Source organism: Hyperolius riggenbachi, chromosome 2 (genome assembly GCF_040937935.1).
Source record: "Hyperolius riggenbachi isolate aHypRig1 chromosome 2, aHypRig1.pri, whole genome shotgun sequence".
NCBI classification, from domain to species: domain Eukaryota; kingdom Metazoa; phylum Chordata; class Amphibia; order Anura; family Hyperoliidae; genus Hyperolius; species Hyperolius riggenbachi.
This window is the reverse complement of record NC_090647.1, coordinates 406,635,920-406,663,556: the sequence shown is the minus strand read 5'-3', so window position 1 is coordinate 406,663,556 and position 27,637 is coordinate 406,635,920. Positions and strand designations below refer to the sequence as shown.

Here is a 27,637-nt window from a genome sequence, read left to right as displayed (position 1 = left end):
TCCTAATTGTGTATGAAGCAGAAAGAAATAAGAAAAGGGGATACATAGCAGTGACTGCAAGCCAGATAACTAGATATTAAGGTGTTGGGGAGGTTGTGGGCCCTGTGGCCCTCTTAGTCTAATAGCAATCAGTGTGTGACGGCTGGGGTGGGAGGGATGGAGGGGCGCCCTTTGGTGTCTCAGCCTTGGGTACTGGAGGACCTTGTCCTTGCTCTGGGTGCTGCATTTCCAGTTTGGCCACAGCTCAAACTGTTGCTGAAGTATTGTGGTTACAATTCAATTAATCATTTAACATGTAATTTACAGCACAAACAAGTATTTTTAACTGTGTACTTAGCTGCTTGGTGGAATTTAACTTTTTTGAATATCAACATATTTGTTTTAAAATAAACAAAATGTACTTATGTGTTATGTTATGCCACATAAAAAGTAAAAAAACACTTTTGTTCTAGATGATCTCTATTTACATTTTTGCTTATGTTCCAGGTCATATTTAAAAATATGGCTAGCCAACCGCACAATATATATCCACAAGGAATATCATTACAGAGATTTCTTAAAGGTGTCACATATGATCAAAAAGGTATGTACTGCAGAATAACCTTGTTCGTTTTACCATTACTGTCACTGCTGTCTGTCAGTGTTGCAACACTAGATTGTACCCCACTGCCAGCTCTAGCCTTTTTTGCTGATGGCCCTGCAGATCTAAAGCTAGTGTCGCTGTCTGACTATAGCCTTTGATAGGTAGTCATTTGCTGCCAAACCCCTTCTCACTGCTCCTGGTGATTAGCTGCATGGCGCACTCCTACTCTGCAATATACAGCCTGTTCGCTATTTATATATCCTATATAGATTAGATTGGTCAGCGGTAGGAGCAATAAAAGATAAGGTGTGTAGAACTCATGGAATGATAGAACATAAAGAAAAATATTTTTTTTAAAGAAGATTAAAATGAACATACTATTATTATACTACAAGAGAGAACAGATCTAAAATGTTAAGTAAAAATGAGCATGAAGGGATTAATAATGGGTTACTTTGGAAAAAGAGAAAAACATGGCACTACAACAAAGCAGGCTCAGGATCACAGTGCTAAGTCCCCAGTATGTGATGCAGTGTGCTCTATGTGCAGTTTGAGATCAGGTTACAGTTTTTTCTTGTGAAAGAAAAACACCTGGCACTGCTGCGATTCGAGTTTGCATATTATGGTTTGAATGCATGATCTTCAGTTTCACAATATGTAGTGATTTGCAAATTCAGAAAAGGTACACAGAACACATACCGAGGTGCCGGAATGGGGTCTTACGCAGTAGGTGCGGGCACAGGTAGCCTGTCTGCCATTTCAGGCCTATCGGTGCTTCTTCTGAGGCTGTATCGGCATCCTTCCGCCTTTGCTAGATATTTAAAGAACAACTATCAAATAAACTGTTTTTCTGTGAACCCCAAATACCTATAAAGCTTTTAGCCATTAAAACTAGAAAGCTTTTAGTGGGCTCTTAGCACAGCCTATGTGAAAAAAATGCCTTGTTTACCAGCTGTTTGTAACAATTTTTATGTCGGCAATGAGGGAATTTACTTTAGACTGCGTGGCTGAGAGACAGAGAGACACAGGAGCACATAGAGAGAGCTGCAGCTGATGATTATTTACACACATTTGAAGCTATTTTTCTGCTTACTATCATTCTGAAGGGATTCCAGTCACAGGATTATTGCTAGTGAAGATTGTTTCTGTATTCTTGATGTGCTGGACACAGTTATTGCCAGATGAAAGTACCTTCTATGAGCAGCTATTAAAAAATGAAATTGCAATCTTGCTACAATGAAGTTGCAAAAAGATCTAGTTTATTTACCATCATAAAACATGAACATACAATTAAAACTAATTAAAATATTCCCCACATACTGAATATAATCAGAATTCCTGGATAGTTATCCCTTATGGTTTACAATATCATATCCAATATGGATGTAATGCCTGGCAATGGTAGAGCTAAAAAATGTGCAAAGTGCTATGGTCCAAAAAATGTGGTGGAATGAACCACCTGAAATATTGCTGAATACCCAAATACAAAAATAGAAAAAGTAGAAAAAAGTGACAAAAACGGAAAAAGAAAAATAGAATATATATATGTGTGTTTAGCACATATACATCATCAATAGAGATGGCCCGAACCTCCGATTTTCAGTTCGTGAACCGGGTTCTCGAACTTCCGCAAAAGTTTGGTTCACGCGAACTTTTGCGAACCGCAATAGACTTCAATGGGGAGGCGAACTTTGAAAACTAGAAACACTTATGCTGGCCACAAAAATGATGGAAAAGATGTTTCAAGGGGGCTAGCATGGCAGCATTTTAAGGGCAGAAATCACATTGAATGCTAAATTGCAGGCCTAAAGTGCTTTAAAACATCTTGAATGTGTATTCATCAATCAGGGAGTATAATTAGAGTACTGCTTCACACTGACACACCAAACTCACTGTGTAACGCACCGCAAACAGCAGTTTGTGTAATGACAGCCGTGCTGGACTGGAGCGCACCATGGCCAGAGTGCAGGCCATGGTGGTTTTCAAGCCCATATGGTCGCCGGGCTGTGGTAGCTCAATGATAGAACAACAGTGACTGTCCAGCTGATCAAATTTGATCTGTCCACAATGAAGCAACGACCTTATTATCTTGAGTGTGCCCCCCCCCCCCTCCCCGAGACACTCATATAGCCGTCAGTCATTGCTTCATTGTGATACGCAAGCCACTTCACCGCGGCAAGGTAATGATCACAAAGGGGAATTGGCACATGTACATGCCTTTTGTTCTGTTGTTGCAGCTGCAGTGCAGCCAGAAAAATTAGACAGGCATGTACACGCACCAGAAAAAGTAGAATGGCCTTATAAATTCAGGAATCCACCTGGAGTCCAGGACCCTGTTGGTGGTGGCGGAGAAGGCAGTCAAGCGTCCTGCGGTCAGAGGTGCTGTGTGGGGAGTGACTTAGTCTTGGGGCAGGCAGTCACACGGCGTGCAGGCAGAGAAGCTGTGTGTGGGGATGGACTTAGTCTTGGGGTGGGCAGTAGCCCTCCGGGATCCATACCTCATTCATTTTGATAAAGGTGAGGTACTGAACACTTTTGTGACTTAGGCGACTTCTCTTCTCAGTGACAATGCCTCCAGCTGCACTGGAGGTCCTTTCTGACAGGACGCTTGAGGCAGGGCAAGACAGAAGTTGGATGGCAAATTGGGACAGCTCTGGCCACAGGTCAAGCCTGCGCACCCAGTAGTCCAAGGGTTCATCGCTGCTCACAGTGTCTACGTCCACACTTAAGGCCAAGTAGTCGGCTACCTTCCGGTCCAGGCGTTGGTGGAGGGTGGATCCAGAAGGGCTAAGGTGTCGCGTTGGACTAAAGAATGTCCGCATGTCTGACATCACCATGAGATCGCTGGAGCGTCCTGTTCTTGCCTGCGTGGACATGGGAGAAGGATTACTGGCAGTGGTACCTTTATTGCGTTGTGCTGTGACATCACCCTTAAACGCATTGTAAAGCATAGTTGCCAGCTTGTTCTGCAAGTGCTGCATCCTTTCTGCCTTCTGGTGATTTGGAAACATCTCCGCCACTTTGTGCCTATACCGAGGGTCTAGTAGCGTGGCCACCCAGTAATTGTCATTCCCCTTGAGGTTTTTTTTAACGGGGGTCCCTCAACAGGCTGAACAGCATGAAAGATGACATCTGCATAAAGTTGGATTCAGACGTACTATCCATCTCCTCTTGCTCTGCCTCAGTGATGTCATATAAGTGCTCCTCCGAGCCTCGAACAATACCACGAGAACGTTGAGCAGCACAAGCTCCCTGCGACGCCTGCTGTGGTTGTTCTTCTGCCGCCGCCTCCTCCTCCAAAGAAACACCTTCCTCATCATCCGAGTCTGATTCCTCTTCCCCACACAACTCTTCCTCCTCCTCCTCCCCCCTCTGTGCTGCCGCAGGTGTTGAGGAAACATCTGGTTCTGATTAGAATTGATCCCACAACGCTTCCTCCTGTAACTGTTCCTGTTCACGCTCCTCCACAGCTTGATCCATAACTCTACGCACGGCATGCTCCAGGAAGTAAGCGTGCCTTCACTGCGACTCATCAGGTCGGTCACCTCCTCAAAAGGCCGCATTATTTATTTATTTATTTATTGTATTTATAAAGCGCCAACATATTACGCAGCGCTGCATTTCGCATGAGTGTCCAATTGTTGGGCCAGAACATCCCCATCTCCCCAGAGTGTGTCCTTCTACTGTAGTTGTAGTGGTCCTGGGTGATGGCTTTCTCCTGTTCTAGCAGGTGAGAAAACATAAGGAGAGTCGAATTCAAGCGAGTTGGGCTATCGCAAATCAGGCGTCTCACCGGCAACTTGTTTCTCCTCTTAACATTGGCAAAGTGTGCCATGGCCGTGTAAGACCGCCTGAAATGCCCACACAACTTATTGGCCTGCTTCAGGACGTCCTCTAAGCCTGGGTACTGACACAAATCATTGAATGACTAGATTCAGCACGTGCCATGCAGGGTACATGTGTCAGCTTTCCCAAATTCAAAGCAGAAATGAGATTGCTGCTGTTGTCACACACCATGTTGCCGATCTCCAGCTGGTGCGGGGTCAGCCACTTATCCACCTGTTTTTTAAGAGCAGCCAGGAAAGCTGCTCCTTCGTGACTCTCTGCTTTGAGGCAAGACATGTCTAAGATGGCGTGACACCATCGTACCTGGCATGCAGCATAGGCCCTGGGGAGCTAGGGCTGTGTAGCTGGAGAGAAGATCACAGCACCAGTAGAGTTGAACTGCCACTCAGTCAAGGAGGAGGAGGATGATGACAGCGAACAGTATGTAGCAGGAGGAGAGGAGGTGGCAGGAGGCCTGCCTGCAAGCCGTGGAGGTGTCACAAGTTGGTCCGCTGCACAGCCACGTACTCCCCGCTTGCCATCGGTCACCAGGTTGACCCAATGGGCTGTGTAAGTAATGTACCTGCCCTGACCGTGCTTGGCAGATCAGGCATCCGTGGTCAGATGGACCCTTGACCCCACGCTGTGTGCCAGAGATGACACCACTTGCCTCTCAACTTCACAGTACAGTTTGGGTATCACCTTTTTAGAGAAATAATTGCGGCCTGGTATCTTCTACTGCGGTGTCCCAATGGCCACAAATTTACGGAAGGCCTCAGAGTCCACCAGCTGGTTTGGTAACACCTGGCGAGATAACAGTTCTGCCAAGCCAGCTGTCAGACGGTCACCTGTATCAGCCCCGCAGCAGTGCGATCCCCGGCCGGTGGTTCCAAACGGCTGTAATGATCCGCAATGTGGCCCTTTGATCTTCTTTGATCATGCCCAGTCACCTGTATCAGCCCCGCAGCTGTGTGATCCCCAACCGGTGGTTCCAAGTGGCATAGGAGCAGCCACTGTGATTATCCGCACAACTGGCCCTTTGATGTTTTTCTTTGATCATGCGAGGCATCAGTGCGATCCCGACTGACACACACATCTTCAGCCGCTATAGTTGCAGAGTCCTCAGAGGCTTCCGTACTGCCTTGTTCACTTGCGTCACCCTATGACCCCGGTGCACGTGCACAGGGGTCATGAGAGTACGCCGGTAAACAAGGCAGTACGGAAGCCTCTGAGGACTCTGCCTCTATAGCGGATGAAGATGTGTGTGTCAATTGGGATCGCACTGATGCCTCGCATGATCAAAGAAGAACATCAAAGGACCAGCTGTGCGGATAATCACAGTGGCTGCTCCTATGCCACTTGGAACCACCGCCCGGGGATTGCGCTGCTGCGGGGCTGATACAAGTGACCGGGCATGATCATAGAAGATCAAAGGGCCACATTGCGGATGATTACAGCCACTTGGAACCACCGGCCAGGGGTCACGCTGCTGCAGGGCTGATACAGGTGACCGGGCATGATTAAAGAAGATCAAAGGGCCACATTGCGGATCATTACAGCGGTTATTGCCACTTGGAACCACCGTGAATCACAGTGCTGCTGCCTCCCCACTATGCACCCAGCTACTGCCACCCAGACTGGTAAGTTCTTCTGCAGTATAATTGTTGTTGTTTGTTAGTGTAGCTGGGGGAGGGAGGGTGGCATGTGGGTTTATGTAGTGTAGTTTAGTGCAGTGTAGCTGGGATGGGGGGCAGCAGGGGTTAGAGTAGCTTGGCAGTGTAACTTAGAAAGGGTCGTCTTGGCTGAAGGAAAGGTTCAATAAGACACTCCTGGACCATGGACGCACTTAGGTTTAGTATATATTTTTTCCTGGTTTTTGCACTTTAAACCTAGGTGCGTCTTATAGTCCGGAGCGTCTTATAGTCCAAAAAATATGGTATTTTGTTACAAATGGTCTTCTGGGGACATCCTGTGGGCATTCAGCGGAATAGCAGTCAGAAATAATCCAAATATTTATGCTCTAGATATAGATTTCCTTAGGATTTGTACATTTCATCAGTGGAGAAAAAAATATTGATAATAATAACATATAAGTTATCAAAGTATGTATGCAAAAAACATACAAATATCAACAACTTAGTATATCTTTAAACCCATGATAACTCCATGAAAGAAAAGCTGTACTCTAAAATTCTTACAATATAAAGCATACCATTCTATTTATTATGTTCTCCTGGGCCCCTCTGTGCTGTTTCTGCCACTCCCTGCTGACCTAATACTTACCTGGAGATCAAAAAAGGTCAAGGAGTCCTGATATTTGTAGCACCCTGCTCACTTAAAGTGCCCATTACTATAGAAAGTCATGCACGTGCTGGACACAGTTCTCCATAGTAATGCCCACAGTGAAAACTGTTCTCTGTGAATGTCATTTTCTTCATATAAAACATGAAAAGATGAAAAAAAGCCTTTGTATTGCTATTTGTTAGTCATTTACAATTCAGGCCGCTGCAGCTTTAACAGCTCGCTGCAGGGCCATACAACTTAGCACACAAATGAATGTTGCCTCCTTTTGTTACCACCAACAGAGCTTTCTGTTGGTGGCATCTGATCGCCGCTGCTACATTTTTTTTATTTGTTTTTTAATTTTAAGTTGTTTTTTTTTATAAAAATGCTTCTTTTTCCTTTTAATTTATACCTCCCCCTCCCTTCCTTCCCCCGACAGCCAATCACAGCCTATGAGAGTGATCAACTTTTGTTAGTCTCTAGGGGGCAGCCAAGTAACAGGGCTGTCCCCAGTACAGCGCTGTGGTAGACTGCAGTGCTGTACAAAATAAATAAAGCGCCGCTTCTCCCCCTAACAACCTACCAGCAACGATTGCCGCTGGCTGGTTGTTTACGGAGCGGAGCTCCGTCACTCAAGCGGGGTTGCAATCCCTGCAAATCTGCAGATACAGGACTAGACACCAATCAGCATTAGGCGGTCCTGTAGCTGCCACCTTCATGCTGCCAATCGGCGTTAGGTGGTCGGGAGGGGGTTAAACACATTCCAGTATGTCTGGCTGAACATGTGTGCGGATGGCACCAAACAGCCTGCCCCTTACTTCTTCTGCGTTCCATCGCCATCAGGAAGTGGCTGGAAAGCAGAAGATCACATGGTAACAAAAGGCTTTAGTTTCTTAGGAGCTAAGGGGTGTGTTTACAGAGAACGAATACAGGCTAAACATCACGCCAATTAGAGCAGCCAATTAGACCAATTAGCAATTAGAGCAGCCCTAAGCACCTGTGTCAGCGCTCGCAATTAGAGCAGCCAAGCATACAGTATACGGCACGGCTGCAAAGTGGCACAAATGCAGAACCAACAGTAAGCAACAAAGCCCAACTGAAAAACTGCACAATTGTGCCACATATCATAAGGTGTCTTATATCATTGGTTTTACAGGTCAGTAATAGCGAACCTTTTTGAGACAGAGTTCCGACACTGCAACCCAAAACCCACATATTTATCACAAAGTACAAGCACAAAAATTAACTTGAATACTACATACCTCCCAGATAGGTATCCAAATGCCAACCATACTATAAGCATGTAGATGACACCCCTCCACTTTATAGGTATCCAGATGCCCTTCCCATACAGGTTGACAGATGACCCCCTTTCATTATAAGCAGTCAGATGTCCCTCCCAGGTAGGTATTCAAATGTCCCCTCCTCCTCTCACAGTATAGGTAGATGGATGCCCCCCTCCCCAAGTATAGGTAGCCAGATTACACCCCCCCCCATATACATTGCCACATTCACTCCCAGTGTTGATAACCAGATGACACCCCCTACCCCTCAATTGGCAGACAGTTGTCCCTCCCATATAGGCAACCAGATTACCCCCCACATAGGCAGACAGATGTCCTCCTTGTATAGGTATCTAGAGGAACCTCCCCCCACCCCCCGTATTGCTTGGAAAATGCTCCCCTAGTGTAGATAACCAGATGACACCCCCTACCCCCACTATAGGCTGGCAGATGACACCCCCCCACCCATAAAGGCAGCCAGATGTCCCCCCAGTATAGGTAGCCAGATCCCCCCCCCAGTATATACAGCCAAATGTCCTCCCCAGTATAGGTAGCCAGATTAACCTCCGCCAATATGCAGAGCTAGTCCCCCCCCCCCTGAAAAGCTGAGAGATGGTCCTCCAGCACCCAAGCCTGTGACACCAAGGTGTGTTCCTCCATCCCTCCCACCCCAGCGGGTCACACACTGATTGCTATTAGACTAAGAGGCACCCTCTAGTTATCTGGCTTGCATTCACTACCATGTATCCCCTTATCTTATTTGTCTCTGCTTCAAACACAATAGGGGAATAATAGCTGAGTGAGCTGTGCGCCCCCTTCTACACTGCACCTGGGGCTGGAGCCTCTCTTGCCTCTGCCTCGGCCCCCCAGTATAGGTAGACAAATGACTTTCCCTTGTAGTATAGGCAGACAAATATCCAACCAAATATAGGTCGCAAGTTGCGAGACAGGGAGAAACGGCGCTGAAAATTTGGGCGCATCAGGCTAGAGAGGCACTCAGGCAGTATTTTGGGCCCATCAAGAGACGGAATACAAATTACGATAAAAACAACGTAATACGGATGCTAGCAATAGCTGGTAGACGAATTATGACTTACCCCACAGTCCATGGCGACCTGGAGGGTAAATAGTAATTAACAGCACTGGGACTTTTGCAGGAGCAGGGTGAGCCATTTTTCAGCTTCACCCTGCACCCAGATTTCCCGACACCTTAATTACATTTAAACGCGAGATGGCCCTCCCACCATAGGCAGCCAGATGGCCCTCCAGCTTTGGTAACGAGACAATCCCCAAAGTATTGGCAGCCAGATTTCCTCTCACCTAGTGCAGCCAGATGACCCCCCGTATTAGTAGCCAGACGACTATACCTCCTAGTATAGACAGCCATTTGTCCTTCTCATGTAGTTAGGCAGATGACCCCCCACAGTATAGGCAGTCAGATGTCCCCTCAGTATAGGAGGTCAGATGACATTCCTCACCGCTACTGAATGTGGGAAAAAAGCGAAAATTTGCATAATTAGTAGTGGTGCATTGTGGTTAACCACAGATGTTCACTTAAAGCTGAATTATCGCAAGTACCTTCTGTTTTAAGAAGGCAAATCACACCAAATATAGCAGCCAGATGACCCTTCCAAGCATAGGCAGCTAGATGTTCCCCAGTATAGGCAGTCAATGACCCCCCAGCATAGTCAGCCAGATGACCCTCCCATATACATAGATAGCCAGATGACCCTTCCAAGTATAGGCAGCCAGATACTTCCCCCCCCCCTTCCAGTTTAGTCAGCCAGATGCCCTTCCTTTACAGACAGCTATAGATGATCTTTCGAAGTGTAGGCAGCCAGATGTCCCCCAGTATAGGTAGCCAGATGACCCTACCTCCCGCTACAGGTATATAGGCAGCCAGATGTCCTTCCCATATAGGTAGCCAGATGACACCCCCCCCCCCCCCACACACACACACACACACACACAAACAAACATAAACACATTGTATAGGAAGACAAATAACCACACACACACACACACACACACACACACACACACACACACACACACACACACACACACACACACACACACACACACACACACACACACAGTAAAGAAAGTCAGATGACCTCTCTATTATAAGCAGCAAGATGTCCCCAGCATAGGTAGCTAAATGAATCCCCAGTGTAGATAGTTAGATGAACCCCCCTCTTATTGGCAGCCAGATGCATTCTCCATGTAGGAGTGTGGGCAGCCAGGTGATTCCCTAGTATAGGTAGCCTGGTGATCCCCCCAGTATAGGTAGCCACATGTCACCCAAGTATTGTTAGCTGGATGATCTCTCAGTTAGGGCTGAGTGAGCGAGAGTTCAAAGTTTGATCTTGCTGTAAAAAAGGCTTTAAAATCCCTTTTTATTGTATGTTTGCAGGGGTGCACCCAGCAGCTGCAACGAGTTTGTAATTCATCTCCAATATGCCCAGTGGCACATGTAAATTAATGTACATGTGTAATGTTAACGTTGTTTTAACTCTTTTATGTGGATATTTTACACAGTTCATTATTTTTTTTTATTTTTTTTACCTAGGTGAGGAATTACAGAATAACACAGTCATGCCAGGGGAAACTGTTACCTACTACTGGACTGTTCTGGATAATGATCAACCTACAAGAAAAGATACTCAGTGCTTAACAAGGATATATCATAGTACTGTTAACATTGTGAAGGATATGGCATCTGGGCTTCTTGGTACACTTCTTATTTGCAAGCATATGTCACTAGATACGAGAGGTCTACAGGTAAGGCTGAGCATAAATACATGTATGTAAGTCAGGGGCGTTGCTAGCCCCAAAGATCAGTGGCACGTGCCCCGGATGTCCTTCAGGCAGAGTCAGCTGTGGTGCCTCAATGGTGGGCATGCTGGGAGCTGTGGTGCATCAATGGGGGTATGCTGGGTGCTGTGGTGTCTCTATGTAGGCATACTGGGTGCTGTGGTGCCATGCTGGGAACTGTGATGCCTTTATAGGCGCATGCAAGGAGCTGTGGTTATTCCATGGGGCATGCTGGGAGTTGTGGTGCTTGAATGGAAGGCCCGCAGGAACATTGCAGGGGGTCAATTAGAAGGTCAGGGCATGCTATGGGAGAACTGCCAGATAACCTGGCAGCAGGCCAACCCACCCAGCAGAAAGCCAGACCAGCCAGCACAGAAGCCAGGTAACTCTGCCTAATTATAATGATATTTAGGATCCTGGCAAAACCCCTGATGTAAGTCAATTCAGCGTAGAAGACAGCTGGACAGTTCGTCAAAGGCAACTTTTATTTATAGCTTTCCACCATGGAAAAGTTTCTAAATGAAAGAGTACCTTTCATTTACATTAGGTATGTTGAAAGTCAATTTTGTTACAACAGTGGTAGTAAATTGATCATACTCAGAACAGAAAACCTATAGCACTAGGGTCCCACAAAGTTCACTACTGAGTCTGGTTCTCTTTACTTCCTTTATTAATGACTTGGTAGATCATTAGTAGGAGGGTGAGATCTTCACTAGTGCTACAAATTTTGTAGAATTATTAACACTAAGCAATACATAATATAGAAGGTGGGTGTGGTTCAGGATTATTTTTGTTGTTAACTTGCAGCTGTCCTACAATCCTTTTGTTTGTTGCTGTACTACAGAAGAACCATTAAAGTGGGGCTATATGGTCCAGCAAATGGCAGATGAAATTTAGAGTTGATATACGTCAGGTCCTCTATCTTTGCTATGCCTGTAGCATAGCACCATATAAATTAACCACTTTACCCCCCACGGTACGAATTTCTCCGTCCCTTTTTCAGGAATCAGGAATCAGGAATTCTTTATTTCACCAAGCATTACTAGGTCATACCCGGAATTGGTTTTGGCACAGTACATATAACTCAAGGAGAGAAAGAAGAAAACAGAGGACAAGCAATTACATTTACATTATATCACACTTAACATTTGCGTTACATTACATTAGCAGCAATTTTGCATCACCCGTGACAGTACTGAAAAAGTCCTATAATGGCATATTATCAATTAGTTTTTGTGTCAATTGATTTGTGTGCTGATGGGAGTATGTGGAGGGAATTAAGGAGGCTGACGGCCGAGGGAAAGAAAGAGTTACTGTGTCTGGCAGTCCTCATGGAGATGGCCCGAAGTCTCCGTCCAAGTGGGAGCTGGCAGAAGTAGCAATGGCCCGGGTGAGTAGGATCGTTAGTGATCCTCAACGCCCTCGATCTCAGCCTTCTCCTGTGTAGGAGGTCGAGTGAGGGGAGAGGTCTTCCAATGACCCTCTCCGCTGCCCTGATGACCCTCTGAAGTGCGAGCCTGTCGCTGGCGGTGGCGCTGGTGTACCAGACCAGGATGGAAGAGCAGACGATCGATTCAATGGTGGGGGAGTAGAAGCTGATCAGAATCTCTGGTGCCATGCCGAACTTCCTTAGCTGACGAAGGAAGTAGAGTCTCTGCTGGGCTTTCCTTTGGATGGCAGTGATGTAAGGTCTCCAGCTAAGGTCACTGGAGATGATAGTACCCAGGAGACGGGCACAAGGCACTCTAGCCACTTCTGTACCCTCAATGAGGATTGGTGGTGGGGTGGGTGCGGACTTCCTGAAGTCAATGATTAGCTCTACAGTTTTTGTGGTGTTGAGCACTAGCTTGTTCTCCTTGCACCATTGGGAGATTCTTTCCACCTGCTGACAGTACTCCTGGGTGTTGTCCTTGGTGACGAGACCGACGATGGTGGTGTCGTCGGAAACTTGATGACCTTGACTGAGTCTGCCTTGGATCTGCAATTGTTTGTGTAGAGGGAGAACAGCAGTGGAGACAAGACGCAGCCTTGGGGGGCACCTGTGTTCGTGGTCATGGTTTGTGAGTAGATGTCACCCAGCCTAACAGTTTGAGTCCTGTTGGTGAGAAAGTCTGTGATCCAGAGGCGTAGGCTTGGGTGAACACCAAGTATGGCTAGTTCTCCTTGTAGGATGCGTGGACAAATAGTGTTAAATGCCGAGCTAAAGTCCAGGAGTAGTACTCTGGCATACGTGTCTGGTCTGTCAAGGTGGTCATAAATGGACTCCAGGCAGATGTTTATAGCGTCATCAGTGGACCTGTTTGCCCTATACGCGAACTGATGGGGGTCTAGAAGGGGCAACGTGGAGATCTTGAGGTTGGATAGGACCACTCGCTCTAGAGTTTTCATTATGATGGACGTAAGGGCTACCGGCCTGTAGTTGTTCAGGTCAGAGACTCCCTGTTTCTTAGGGACAGGTATGATGGTCGACCTCTTAAAGCATCCGGGGACTATTCCTTCACTTAGTGATTTGGCAAAGATGGCAGAGAGGATGGGAGCGAGTTGCCTGGAGCAGGTTTTCAGGCAGGCTGGAGACACGCCGTCTGGTCCCGGGGCTTTCCTGGTGTTTAACCTTGACAGAAGTAGCAGGACATCAGCTTCGCTCACCTCTAGAGAAGGAGCTTGGCTCATGATGTTCACCTCGAGGCGAGGGGGGCAGGAGGGTTGGGCAGTTCCAGATGTACCCTTGGTTCTTCCTGCCTCTCAAACCTGCAGTAGAACTTTCCCCCATAAAAAACCAAGGGACGGAGAACTCCTTACCTCCCGCGCTACCGCCGCTGTCCGCGCTACCGCCGCTCGTACGCTCGCTCGTGCACGCCGCCGCCCGCTCGCCCGGAGATCAATGAACGGGAAAATCCATTCCCGTTCGTTGATCTAAGCCCCCGCAATGATCTGCTGCTTCTATGAGAAACAGCGCGATCATTGTGATTTTCCCAGCCTCGTAGTGCTTCCTGTAAGCGTCCTTCCGGACGCTGGCAGGTCGCATGAACACAAACTCACTGTGGCCATCTTGTGGCCAAATAGTAAAACTACACCCTAAAGCATTTTACATCTACAAATACATTAGTTTTACACAATAAATTAACTCATTACCTCCCACACTCCCCAATTTTTTTTTTTGTAATTAAAAAAAAAAAATACAATAAAAAAACCACATAAATAGTTACCTTAGGGACTGAACTTTTTAAATATTTATGTCAAGAGGGTATAACACTGTTACTTTATAAACTACGGGCTTGTAATCAGGGATGGATGTAAAACTGAAAAAAGTGCACCTTTATTTCCAAATAAAATATTGGCGCCAAACATTGTGATAGGGACATAATTTAAATGGTTTTATAATGGGGACAAATGGGCAAATACATTTCATGGGTTTTAATTACAGTAGCATGCATTATTTAAAAACTATAATGGCTGAAAACGGAAAAATAATAATTTTTTCCCACATTTTTTCCTATTTTCCCATTAAAACACATTTAGAATAAAATAATTCTTGGCATAATGTCCCACCTAAAGAAAGCCTAATTGGTGCCGGAAAAAACAAGATATAGTTCATTTCATTGCGATAAGTAATAATAAAGTTATAGACGAATGAATGGAAGGAGCGCTGAAAGGTGAAAATTGCTCTGGTGTTCAAGGGGTAAAACCCCTCAGTGGTGAAGTGGTTAAATAGGACACTGCTGAGAACTTTGGACTTTGAAAGATTTGTTGGGCAATAAGTTAAATAACGGTGTCTAAGGCAAATCAGCAGCAGCTAAAGCGCATAAAATTCTGGGGTGCATAAAGCAGGATAGGGAAAACATGAGATACTACAGCCTCTGTATAAAAAACTTCTAAAGCCAAATCTGGAGTATGGGGTTTTGAGTAACACACAACAGAAAGGACATTGATGACACTTAAGTCTAAACAAAAAATCAGTTTTACTCACCTGGGGCTTCTACCAGCCCCCTGCAGCTGTCCCGTGCCCTCGCTGTCACACTCAGATCTTCCTGTCCCGCGGCGTCAGCCACTTTCACTTTGCTGACAGGCCCGGCAGGCCTGGCCACATGTAGCCTTCTATGCATTCCCTTCCTCAATAGCATCCTGCGCCTGGCCAGGGCACCATTGCGGACAAAAACGCTTAGGAGGAGACACATGGCCAGGCCTGTGCAGGCACAGTAGGATGGCTGGCCACAGGGGACAGGAGGATCCAATCGTGACTGCGAGGGGACGGGACAGCTGCAGGGGGCTGGTAGAAGCCCCAGGTGAGTAAAACTGTTTCGGTTTTCTTTAGGCTTAAGGATCCATTTAAGAAGGGGTACAAATTGGCAACCAAAGTAATGAAAGGGATGGAAGGTCTCACCAACAGAGGCGTAGCTAGAAATCACCAGGTCCCATAAAAAAGTTTGTGCTCCTACCCTTCACCACACGAATTTTAGGTAGCTAGAATTCGTTCCCAGCATTAAGTAGCCATTCAGTAATGGTAGCCAGCGGCACCCCCAGGAAAACCACAGTATAGGTAGCCCATAAAGCTACCCCCACCAGTATAGGTAGCCAGAAGGTCCTAGTATAAGTAGCCAGAAGTAGCCGCCCAATATATGTAGCCAGTGGTAGCCATTTCAGAATAGATAGCTAGAGGATCCTAAGTATAGGTAGGCAGAAGAACCCTCAGTGTAGGTAGCCAGAAGGACCCCACAGTATTGGTAATCATAAGTAACATATGTAGCCTGAAGGCCGACGACTATAGTTAGGCTATCAAGAAACTCCTCTGTTGTTCTGCAAGGCTATGGAAACAGCTCACAGGAAATTAGGAGTGTGAATGAAAGCAATTAGGAGTGTGAATGAATAAGTTGTGCAGCATGCATGTGAGAAAGATAGGCGGCTGCCATGTAATGATAAAAGGTTTTATTATGCTATGCGTGTTTCAGGAGGTCAGATGTTCCTTTCCTCAGGCAAAACAATGAATGGTTCACAATAAAACAGTTATATACTGTAGATTAACATAAGATTGCTTTAAACTTTATGGTATGCATACATAATTGTGACCATTTCCTGGTGCCAGGCCTTATGCTGCAATGTGTACTTAATTAATTAGTCATAATTTGCATGTCTGTAGACTGACCCAGCCTCCCACAGCCCATGCCTGGCCATTCACACCTGATTCTCATTCCAGCACTCATCTCCATCCCCTCTGCTGTCTACTTAATCTAGTCTCTAAGTCAGATATGACTGTAGTCAGATGTGCATTAATTTTAAGTGCATGATTTGAAGTGCACAGCAAAAGACCAGAATTAGACCAGAATTGAACCAGAAGGGAACAGAAGGAACTGCCACGAGACTCTGCACTTTGATCACATTGTTTGCTACTTAACTGTTTTTTATCTGTTTCACCATATGCTTGCTTGTTTCTGCAATTCTTGTATCTAAACACACTCCACCCTCCTGCTGTCAGCTATCGATCTCCCTGTAGACCACTTCAGAATGTTTAAAATGTCTTTCACAACTGCTTATTTTTGCCTTCTGTTCCTGAAAATCCACATGTCACTTCATCCTCCCACTGTCAGCAACACCATACACATTGCTCCCTCTCTGCTATCATCTCCCCTTCTCTCTAGCCACAAACTATTCCTATTTCTCTGCTCACACTACCCCTCCTCTGCTCTCACTAAACCTAACTTGCATACACACAAGTCTCACCCCCACATCTCCCTGCTCTGCCTACTCCTCCTCCTGGCTTCTGGGGACATATCACCAAACCCAGGGCCCACTCCTAGACCTCACACTGCTCAGACTACAACTCATTCCACCAATAACAAACCTCACCACATCCCCTCCCAGAACACCTACAACCTTATCGACATCCCCCTTCTTCCCAGCTCTCCCCTCCCCATATCTGGGGCTCTATGGAACTCCCGCTCCGTTTGTAATAAACTGGCCTTTATTCATGACTTGTTTATCTCAAACACTTTCACCTTCCTGGGGCTCACCGAAACATGGATAACTCCATCAGACACAGTGTCTCCAGCTGCTCTATCATATGGTGGTCTAAAATTTAGTCATGCCCCTAGACTTGGCCACAAACAGGGAGGCGGAGTGGGGATCCTCCGCTCTGAACACTGCTCCTTTAAGCCACTCACACCACTGCCTGCACTCTCACTCTCATCCTTTGAAGTTCATGCTGTCCGTCTCTATTCTCCATACCACATCCAGATTTCTGTTATCTACCGCCCGCCTGGCCCAGCCTCTACTTTCATTGATCACTTTTCAGCATGGCTTCTCCAGTTCCTCTCCACTGATATACCCTCTATCATCATAGGAGATTTTAATATACCCATCGGTACTAACTGCCCTACTGCCACCAAACTACTCTCACTCACCTCCTCGTTTGACCTCGCACAATGGTCCTCCACTTCCACCCACAAAGACGGCCACACTCTTGACCTTGTCTTTACCCGCCTCTGTTCTATTTCAAGCTTTCATAACACTCCGCTTCCCCTTTCAGACCACAACCTTCTTACCTTCTCAATCAATTCTTCTCTACCGTCAACTCCACCAACACTACACCATACAGTCACGCGCAGGAATTACCGCAACCTGGACGTGAATTCCCTGACTGAGGCCTTGCAACCTCTAAGTACTCTGTCTTCCTACACTGATCCTGAGGCAGCATCCAGTTACTTATTTAGTGTAGTCTCCACTGCCATGAATTCAGCCGTTCCACTCACCACCACCTGCCCCCGCCAAACTAACCGGCAGCCCTGGCTCACTGAACAAATCAAACAGCTGAAAAGGCACTCCAGGGTGGCAGAAAGGTGCTGGAGAAAAAGCACTGCTGTAGAGGACTTCAATCACTATAAACAAACTATGCAGGAGCTCAGGGATGCCCTCACCTCTGCTAAGCAGTCTTATTTCTCCTCACTCATTTCCTCACAGTCCCACAACCCAAAACAATTGTTCAACACCTTTAACTCCCTACTTCGTTCCACACCTCCTCCCCCTACCACATGTCTGTCAGCCGACGACTTTGCATCGTACTTTACAAGCAAGATTGATGCAATACGTAATAGCTTCAACACACAACCACTTTTACCAGCTCAACCGTCACCTATAAATTCCTTCTGTCCGCCTGCACCCTCGCCCACCACTAACTGCCTTCCCCCCGCTCCACACGACCACTCTCCCACTCTAACATCTTTCGCCACACTAACTGAACAGTGTCTTTCCTCACTAATCTCCAAAGCGCATCTCACTACCTGTGCCCTGGACCCCATTCCCTCTCATCTAATCCCCCAGCTTTCCACCTCCTTTAATCCCGCTCTAACAACTCTATTCAACCTGTCTATCTCCACTGGCACTTTTTCTTCCTTATTCAAACAAGCTATCATCACACCACTTATCAAAAAACCCTCTCTTGATCCAACTTCTCTATCCAACTACCGTCCTGTCTCTCTCTTCCCCTTTGCTTCTAAACTGCTGGAACGTCACATCCACTCAGAATTGTCTGCCTTTCTCTCTACCAACTCCTTACTTGACCCCTTTCAATCTGGATTCCGCACACACCATTCCACTGAAACTGTCCTCACGAAAGTCTCTAATGACCTACTGGTAGCTAAATCCAAAGGCCAGTTCTCTATTCTAATACTCCTTGACCTTTCCTCTGCCTTTGACACGGTTGATCATGCTCTGCTTCTGCAGACACTGTCATCCTTAGGAATCAAGGGACAAGCACATTCCTGGATCTCCTCTTATCTCGCTGGACGCTCTTACACTGTCTCCTTCTCTAACACCAATTCCTCTCCACACCCACTGTCTGTTGGTGTACCTCAAGGCTCTGTTCTTGGGCCACTTCTTTTCTCAATCTACACCCGTGGCCTGGGACAACTAATTAACTCTTTTGGCTTCCAGTATCACCTCTATGCGGATGACACCCAAATCTATCTCTCAGCTCCTGACCTGTCCTCACTACTATCCAGAGTCCCCGACTGTCTACGTGCTGTTTCTGCATTCATGTCCTCCCGCTTCCTCAAACTCAACATGACTAAAACGGAAATTGTGATTTTTCCACTATCGCTATCTACACCCCCACCAATTGCAACCATAACGGTAGACAACACCCCAATAACCTCAACCACTAAGGCCCGCTGCTTGGGGGTTATACTTGACTCAGAGCTCTCCTTTAAACCTCACATTGCCTCATTAACCACCACCTGCTATTTCCAGCTCAAAAATATATTCCGTATCCGTCCCTTCCTCACGCAAGAAGCCACCAAAATGCTTGTTCATGCCTTAATCGTCTCCCGCCTAGACTACTGCAACACCCTGCTCTGTGGCCTTACAAAAAACAGGCTAGCACCTCTCCAATCCCTTCTAAATTCAGCGGCCTGCCTCATTCACCTTTCCACACGCTCTTCCGATGCAGCCCCACTGTGCCGTTCTCTCCACTGGTTACCCATTACCCAGAGGATCCAGTTCAAACTCCTAACTCTAACATACAAAGCCCTCCACGAGTTGTCTCCTCCATACATCTCCTCACTAATCTCAAGATATTGTCCCTCCCGCAACCTTCGCTCCTCCCAAGAAATTCTCCTGGCCTCTAAGCTGATCACCTCCTCTCATGCTCGCATCCAGGACTTTACACGAGCATCATCCCTTATCTGGAACTCTCTTCCACAGCCTGTACGTCAAGCTCCAAACCTGGACATCTTCAAACGCACTCTTAAAACACACCTTTTCAGACAAGCTTATAACATTCTATAGCCCTTATTTACTTCTCTGTCACAATGTAATCAGAGGCAAAGAATCACTGCCTCATCCATCCTCCACCCCCTTACCTAGTGTGCCCCCCACAACCCTTTAGATTGTAAGCCCGCAAGGGCAGGGTCATCCTCCTAATGTTTACTGTTCTTGTAACAATATTTGTGCTGCTTGGAACTCTGCTGTTTATTTATTAGTTGTATCTATGTTCCTCTTGTCGTCTTATTGTGCTTTGTAAAGCGCTGCGGAATATGTTGGCGCGATATAAATAAAAAATAATAATAATAATAAGATCAATTAGATGGCATAATTAAAAAGGACCAATTAGAAAGGAAGTCTACAGAGAGGGGAGTGGTTCATGTGTGTGAGAGAGCATCACAGATATGCAAATTGGTTTGTTGGCTCCCATAAGTCTTAGCAGTTATACACTGATAATGTTTGGGGGATTAACTGGATACTTTGAGAGCAAATGCACAAATAGTAAGCTGGACCAATCCTTATTAGAGATTAATTACATTTTTTTGATTAATAAATGTTTTGGGGAAAATCACCATAATGGGTACTCTGTCATAGGCAAGGCAGAAGAACTCCTTGTATAGGTAGGAAGAAGCACCGCCCCTGTATAGGTAACTAGAGGAATTCCCCTATTGATAGATAGAAGCAACCCCCAGGTATAGGTAGGCAGAAGGCAGTGGCCTAGCAATAGGGAATGCAGAGGTTGTGACTGCACCGAGGCCCTTGGATGACCACAGTATTAGCTCTTCAATGGTGCTATGATGGTAATAATAACTTCTAAATAATCTTTGAATAGTGGTTATCATTAACAAACTGTTCCCTTCTTCTACATACTCCTCTCTTACTGTGGATGCCCTCGGCAGGTTTTATTGTGCCAGATGAATTGTTATGTATAGAATGCTTGAGGGGCCCAATGTAAAACTTGCAGTGGTGCGCAAAGCTCCTTAGTTATGCCACTGGCAGAAGGAATCCTGTATAGGTAGGCAGAAACACCCCCCAAGTATAGGTAGGCAGAAGATCCCACCCTTAGAATGGTGGCAAGAAGGACCCTCCTGTAGCTAGGTGGAAGCCCCCAAGTATAGGTAGACAGAAGGACACACCCCCAGTATAGATAGGCAAGGGGACTCAGCCCCAGTATAGCTGGGCATAGTATAGGTATAGATAGGCAGGTGCCCCCCCCCAGTATAGGTAGGCAGATGTGACCCCTCCTTCCCATGCAGAGTATCAGCAGTGGGAGCAAAAGGCAAGTAACTCACCTCCCTGGGCTTCCCTGACTAGCTAACTTTTTCAGGCATCCCCATCTCTATGATTAGAGCACCCTCTCTTGTCACACAACATGACAAGAAACAGGGTGCTGTAGTCATAGAGACAGGGACATCTGGAGAAGATATATCATGGAGGGAAGCAAGCAAGGAGGCTTTGCTATAGAAGGCCCAGAATTTAAAGAATGGGGTTACTTGGGGGTTACTTGTGCTGATACTCTGAATTTACGTAGGGTCTGCCACGGGTCACCATGAAGCCCTGCCACAGGTATCCACAAGACCCTTCCACGTATCACCACCACGGCCACACACACAGGGCCCCCGTAGGACCCAAAGTGCATAAGCTTGTCTCAGATCAGTACATAGTGAGGTGTACAGGGGAAAATGTATGTGATTATAAATGTCAGACTAAACAGGTGGCTTTTCAGTTTTTATTTAACTGTGTCCAGGTTTGGAGCAGTCTTGATTAGGTTTGATTAAGTTTGGCAAGGCATTCCACAGGGTAGGGGCAGCATGAGAGAAAGCTCTGGCTCCAAAGGTTTTTAGTTGGACTCTGGGGGTGGTCAAGTTATTGGATCCTTTTGATTGGAGGTTGTGGAAGGTGTGATGCAGTTGCAACAAATCCTCCATTTGAATGTTAGCATGCCAATTTTGAAAAGGATACTCCCTTTTATGGGTAGCCAGCGTCGTGAGCAAAGGATTGGTGTTATGTGGCAATGGGTTGGCTGCAGCAGCATTCTGTACTATTTGCAGTTGGTGTAGGTCTTTATTTGGAAGGCCTGCATAGAGGGCATTGCAATAGTCCAGCCATGAGGTGATGAAGGTGTGAACTAGGATTGGACGATCCTTTGAAGGAATGAGGTGCTTTATTTTTGTAATATTCCTTAGGTAAAAGAATGTTTTACAACAGCTGAAATTTAATTCTTGAAGGTTTAATCCCCCATCAATCAGTAAACCCAAGCTGTACACAGTGTTGGAGCTAGCAAGGTCTGAGCTGCTCTGAGGACAGCAAAATGCAGTAGAAGGTATCAGTGCTATATAAATACAGTGGTGTGAAAAACTATTTGCCCCCTTCCTGATTTCTTATTCTTTTGCATGTTTGTCACACTTAAATGTTTTTGCTCATCAAAAACCGTTAACTATTAGTCAAAGATAACATAATTGAACACAAAATGCAGTTTTAAATGATGGTTTTTATTATTTAGTGAGAAAAAAAACTCCAAATCGACATGGCCCTGTGTGAAAAAGTGATTGCCCCCCTTGTTAAAAAATAACTTAACTGTGGTTTATCACACCTGAGTTCAATTTCTGTAGTCACCCCCAGGCCTGATTACTGCCACACCTGTTTCAATCAAGAAATCACTTAAATAGGAGCTATCTGACACAGAGAAGTAGACCAAAAGCACCTCAAAAGCTAGACATCATGCCAAGATCCAAAGAAATTCAGGAACAAATGAGAACAAAAGTACTGTAATTGAGATCTATCAGTCTGGTAAAGGTTATAAAGCCATTTCTAAAGCTTTGGGACTCCAGCGGACCACAGTGAGAGCCATTATCCACAAATGGCAAAAACATGGAACAGTGATGAACCTTCCCAGGAGTGGCCAGCCGACCAAAATTACCCCAAGAGCGCAGAGAAAACTCATCCGAGAGCCCACAAAAGACCCCAGGACAACATCTAAAGAGCTGCAGGCCTCACTTGCCTCAATTAAGGTCAGTGTTCACGACTCCACCATAAGAAAGAGACTGGGCAAAAATAGCCTGCATGGCAGATATCCAAGGCGCAAACCACTTTTAAGCAAAAAGAACATTAAGGCTCGTCTAAATTTTGCTAAAAAACATCTCAATGATTGCCAAGACTTTTGGGAAAATACCTTCTGGATCGACAAGACAAAAGTTGAAATTTTTGGAAGGTGCGTGTCCCGTTACATCTGGCGTAGAAGTAACACAGCATTTCAGCAAAAGAACATGATACCAACAGTAAAATATGGTGGTGGTAGTGTGATGGTCTGGGGTTGTTTTGCTGCTTCAGGACCTGGAAGGCTTGCTGTGATAGATGGAACCATGAATTCTACTGTCTACCAAAAAATCCTGAAGGAGAATGTGCGGCCATCTGTTCGTCAACTCAAGCTGAAGCGATCTTGGGTGCTGCAGCAGGACAATGACCCAAAACACACCAGCAAATCCACCTCTGAATGGCTGAAGAAAAACAAAATGAAGACTTTGGAGTGGCCTAGTCAAAGTCCTGACCTGAATCCTATTGAGATGTTGTGGCATGACCTTAAAAAGGCGGTTCATGCTAGAAAACCCTCAAATAAAGCTGAATTACAACAATTCTGCAAAGATGAGTGGACCAAAATTCCTCCAGAACGCTGTAAAAGACTTGTTGCAAGTTATTGCAAACGCTTGATTGCAGTTATTGCTGCTAAGGGTGGCCCAACCAGTAATTAGGTTCAGGGGGCAATTTCTTTTTCACACAGGGCCATGTAGGTTTTGAGGTTTTTTTGTCACTAAATAATAAAAACCATCATTTAAAACTGCATTTTGTGTTCAATTATGTTATCTTTGACTAATAGTTAACGGTTTTTGATGAGCAGAAACATTTAAGTGTGACAAACATGCAAAATAATAAGAAATCAGGAAGGGGGCAAATCGTTTTTCACACCACTGTATATAATACGGTAGGACATTAGACTATGGTAGGATTAAATTGTGACCATCTCTGAGGACAGTCAGTGACATGGCTATGTACTCTGTAAAGTTCTGCAGAAGATGTCAGTGCTATATAAATGCATATTAATAATATGACAGGACATTAGACTATGACTATGGTAGGGATTAAATTGTCAGCTCCTCTGAGGACAGTCAGTGACATAACTATGTATTCTGTACAGTGCTGCAGAATGTCAGTGCTATATAAACACTAAAATATAATAATGACCAGAGCTTAACCCCACCCACAACTCTACTTAAAAAGTGTGCTTCTTACTCTGCCCCCTGTCCATCCAACATTTTGGGTGTCCTGCTTTTTTGGGCCTTTTGTTTGTCAAAAATAAGAAATTAGGTTGGCAACCCTGCTCCGATGACAAGAACCTCAGTTTTGTCAGCATTAAGTTTAAGCCAGTTTTCATTTATCCACTCCTGAAGCTCAGCTAAGCATGTGTTTATTTTTGGAATGGGGTCTGCCGTGTCGGGTTTGAATGACAAATATAGCTGGGTGTCGTCAACATAGCAGTGGTATAGAAGAAAGATGCGGTCCGCAACAAATTCTCTCAACAAACTCTGTAGTTTATTTAGGACGTATCCTCACAGCAGATAAAAAAGTACAAAGCTGACATGTTTTGGGCCAAACAACCCTTAATCATATCCAAAAACAAACGAAAATGACATCAGCACTAGGTGACGGATGGCTCCAGGGGTAGAAGGTGAACAGGCTGTGCCTCCAGATAGCCGAATACCAATTCAAAACAAACAGGAAAAAGATCCGGGCACCAGCTCTGCGATGATTCAAACACCTTTTATTGCATCCCCAGCATCCCCATACACACAAGTGAAAATAAGCCTGACAGCCGTTTCGCAGGCTAGATGGCCCGCTTCTTCAGAGGCTATTACACAATAGTACATCAGAACAGTTCATTTAAATACAAAAGTCGTTCATGAGCTTACCGCTATGGCGTCATCCTCCCCCATTGCCGAGCGTGCGCTGGAAGGCGCCGCCCCGAGCCACTGGACCGGACGGGGTTTGTGGCCACGCCCCCTTTCAGGGACGTCACTCCGGGAAACCCGATAGGCCAGCAGCACCCACGTGACTGCTTACAACATCCCACAGTCTTCCATCCATGGTATCCATGGGAAGGAGGTATTAGCGTCCTGTTGCCAGGACAACTACTCGCCAGTCAGCGGAAACCTGAAAACAACACAGGACAAAGGATTAAAATAGAGCATTATGAAAACCTGGCGGGCTCAACAGGTGGAAAACTCCATGAAACTACAGAGAATTGTTCTAGACCGTAGTGAGGTGGAGTTTAATAAAGTCACTGGAGAACTGAATGACTGCAAAAAGGAGCTGAGCCAGCTTACTTCTGCTACTCAATATACGGACATTATAAACAAAATTGATAAACGTCTCGGTCCACTCCAGGATAGTATCAAGGAACATAAGCTACGAAAGTTCAAACGTGATGAAGAAGATTTTCGTAGAGGCCATATCTTCGAGTGGGGGCAGATAATTAGTCAAACCGGAGCTGCACCAAAGCCGAGACGACGAAGGAGAAAGTCAGGAGGTTATTGGACGACCGATTCTGGCTCTGACTCAAGCCCGGAAAAATCTGTTATTCCAAAGCAGGTACCGGTGAAACCTAAAAATCGGAAAGCATGTGCAGAAGTCCCTTTAGACGAGGGACAAGAAGGGGACGAAGGAAGTCCCTCCAGACCCCCGGCAAAGAGGGTGAAATGGCAGCAGGGGACATCTGGTCGGAAGTATTGGAGGAAGAAGTGATTGCATGTATGGGTGAGGATGAGCTACAAATTATTAACTTATCGGGGGTAACTTTGCATGAGGGGGGTGATTCACTCCTTAAAAAGGGTTTGAATTTCTCAATTAGCTTTAAGTTTGATAAGGTACAGTGAGTGACAGTTTGTAGTTGTTGTGCTGGACCCTCCCATGTGTGGGCTGGCCTATGTCACATTTGGGTGTGTCACTTATTTTCTCCCCCCTTTTTAACCGATGAACATGAGCTGTGGCTATATGCTATGATTAAGGGTTGTTTGGCCCGAAACATGTCAGCTTTGTACTTTTTTATCTGCTGTGAGAATACGTCCTAAGTAAACTACAGAGTTTGTGGAGAGACTTTGTTGCGGACCGCATCTTTCTTCTTTACTACAGTATCCAGGCCTGGCTGCCCATGGTCCACCACTTTCTTCCACAGTGCAGTTGAGTGGATGTTTCCTAATTGCTTATAGCAGTATTATGTCAGACCGTGTTTTGGGATGATTTTTCCAAGTGGCAGCATGTATATGGTAAATAATAAAGTGGATGGTATCGAGCCCTGGGACACACTATATATTAGTGGTGTAGGGTTGGACTGGAAAGGCCCCAAGGCTAATCCTTGTGTTCTGCCATCCAGGAAGGAGGCGAACCATTGGAGGACTAAACCATCAATGCCACAGTACTCTTGGAGCCTGTTCAGCACAATTTTATGATCGATTGTTTCAAAATCCACCGAGAGATAAAGCAGTATCAGGATGCAACACTCTACTTTGTCTCTGGCTATAAGCAGGTAATTGCAAATCTGGACAAGGGCTGTTCACAGCTGTGGTGCTTCTTGAAGCCAGATTGTAGAGGGTCAAAGATGTTGTTCGTTGAGAGTCTGGCTTCAAGTTGGAGATATACAGCCTTCTCCATAACTTTTACCAAAAAGAGGTTCTTCACAGTAAGTAGGAATATCTCACCACAGAAAGTAGTTCTGGCATGTTATTATTATTATTATCATTCATTTATACAGCTCTAACACATTCCATTGCACTGTGCAAAGTAAAAAACTAACTTGAGGTACATAATAATACAGACAATGATATACACCAATATACAAAATACAGAACTGGTACAAAATACAAAATTAGTAATTACAGTGACAAAAGTACAAATTCCAAAATTCCAAGACACAAAGGTGTGAGAGAGTTCTGCCTTTGCGAGCTTACAATCTAAAGGAATATAGGGGAACAAGAGGTGGGGTAGTATACAATAATCATACCTAAAGGCAGTGTAATTTAGGAAATCTGGTAGGAGTGCAACTTGGCCTTAGGTCAAAGGGGGAATGACGTAAAGTAGAGCATATGCTTGTCAGAAAAAGTGAGTTGGAGAGTGACGGATGTGTTATGGAAGGACATTCCAGAAGAGGGGTGAAGCACATGCAAAATCTTATATGGACTTGAAACACCCAGAGTTATACAGTAGATTGCCCAGCAAGCTCATGGTGAACCAGAACTCATAGGAGTGTGAAAGGGGCTGAAAGAGACCAAAAAGCTTCCTTACTAAAATGGGATGCAAAACGGAGGTTTGGCACCTTAAAATAGAAGGTATTTGTGATTATTCAGGTTGGAGTGAGCTCTGAGGTGTCCCCAGTGTATCATTGCTAAATATGCTAATCATGTCTTTGTTGTCCCTGATAGCTAAACACAGTTCCAGAACCGCTGGAATGTAATGATGTGTCAGCTTGTTAATATTATAGAGCCAAACTAATCCAACATGCATACAGGTTGTTACGGATCAGTTGATCCTCATCGGTGCATTTGCAAATATCACATAATGAGATGCCAGAGCATGGTATGTTATAAACAAACAGATATTGTTGAAATCAGATAGAAAATAATTTATAGGTAAGACTGGAGTCATACCTGAAAGACAAAATGGATGATGTCAGCTGATGAAGCATGAACATGATGATAGATCACCCAGTCCCATGCACGCCTCCAGGGCATCACAAGAGCCGCTCCAACACTATGGAACTACCTACCTCCACCCATTAGGGCAGCCCCTCCTTCAACACCTTCAAGAAGGCCCTCAAAACTCAGATTTTCACTCTGGCCTACCACCCCTCACAATTGCTCTAAACCCACAGCTGAACTCTGGTCCCCTACCTTTCGTGTCCCTACCTCTCCCTCTAGACTGTAAGCCTTTGGGCAGAGTCATCCTCCTTTTGTGTCCTAACTCCATTACTGTAAACCCATGCTATGCATTTGAGTGAACCTAACTTGCCTAATCTCTATGCTCCTATCCAGTGACTGACTAAGCATTA

At 45.5% G+C, this 27,637-nt stretch overlaps 1 protein-coding gene across 1 annotated transcript in view; it reads left to right on the top strand.

The window, feature by feature from the left end:
- F5 (coagulation factor V) overlaps positions 1-27,637 on the top strand; it is a 485,541-nt gene that overhangs the window by 157,334 nt on the left and 300,570 nt on the right. The window contains exons 9-10 of the mRNA XM_068269820.1: positions 487-583; positions 10,547-10,758. Coding sequence (XP_068125921.1) covers positions 487-583; positions 10,547-10,758 — 309 coding nt within the window. The remainder of the gene's footprint in view (positions 1-486; positions 584-10,546; positions 10,759-27,637) is intronic.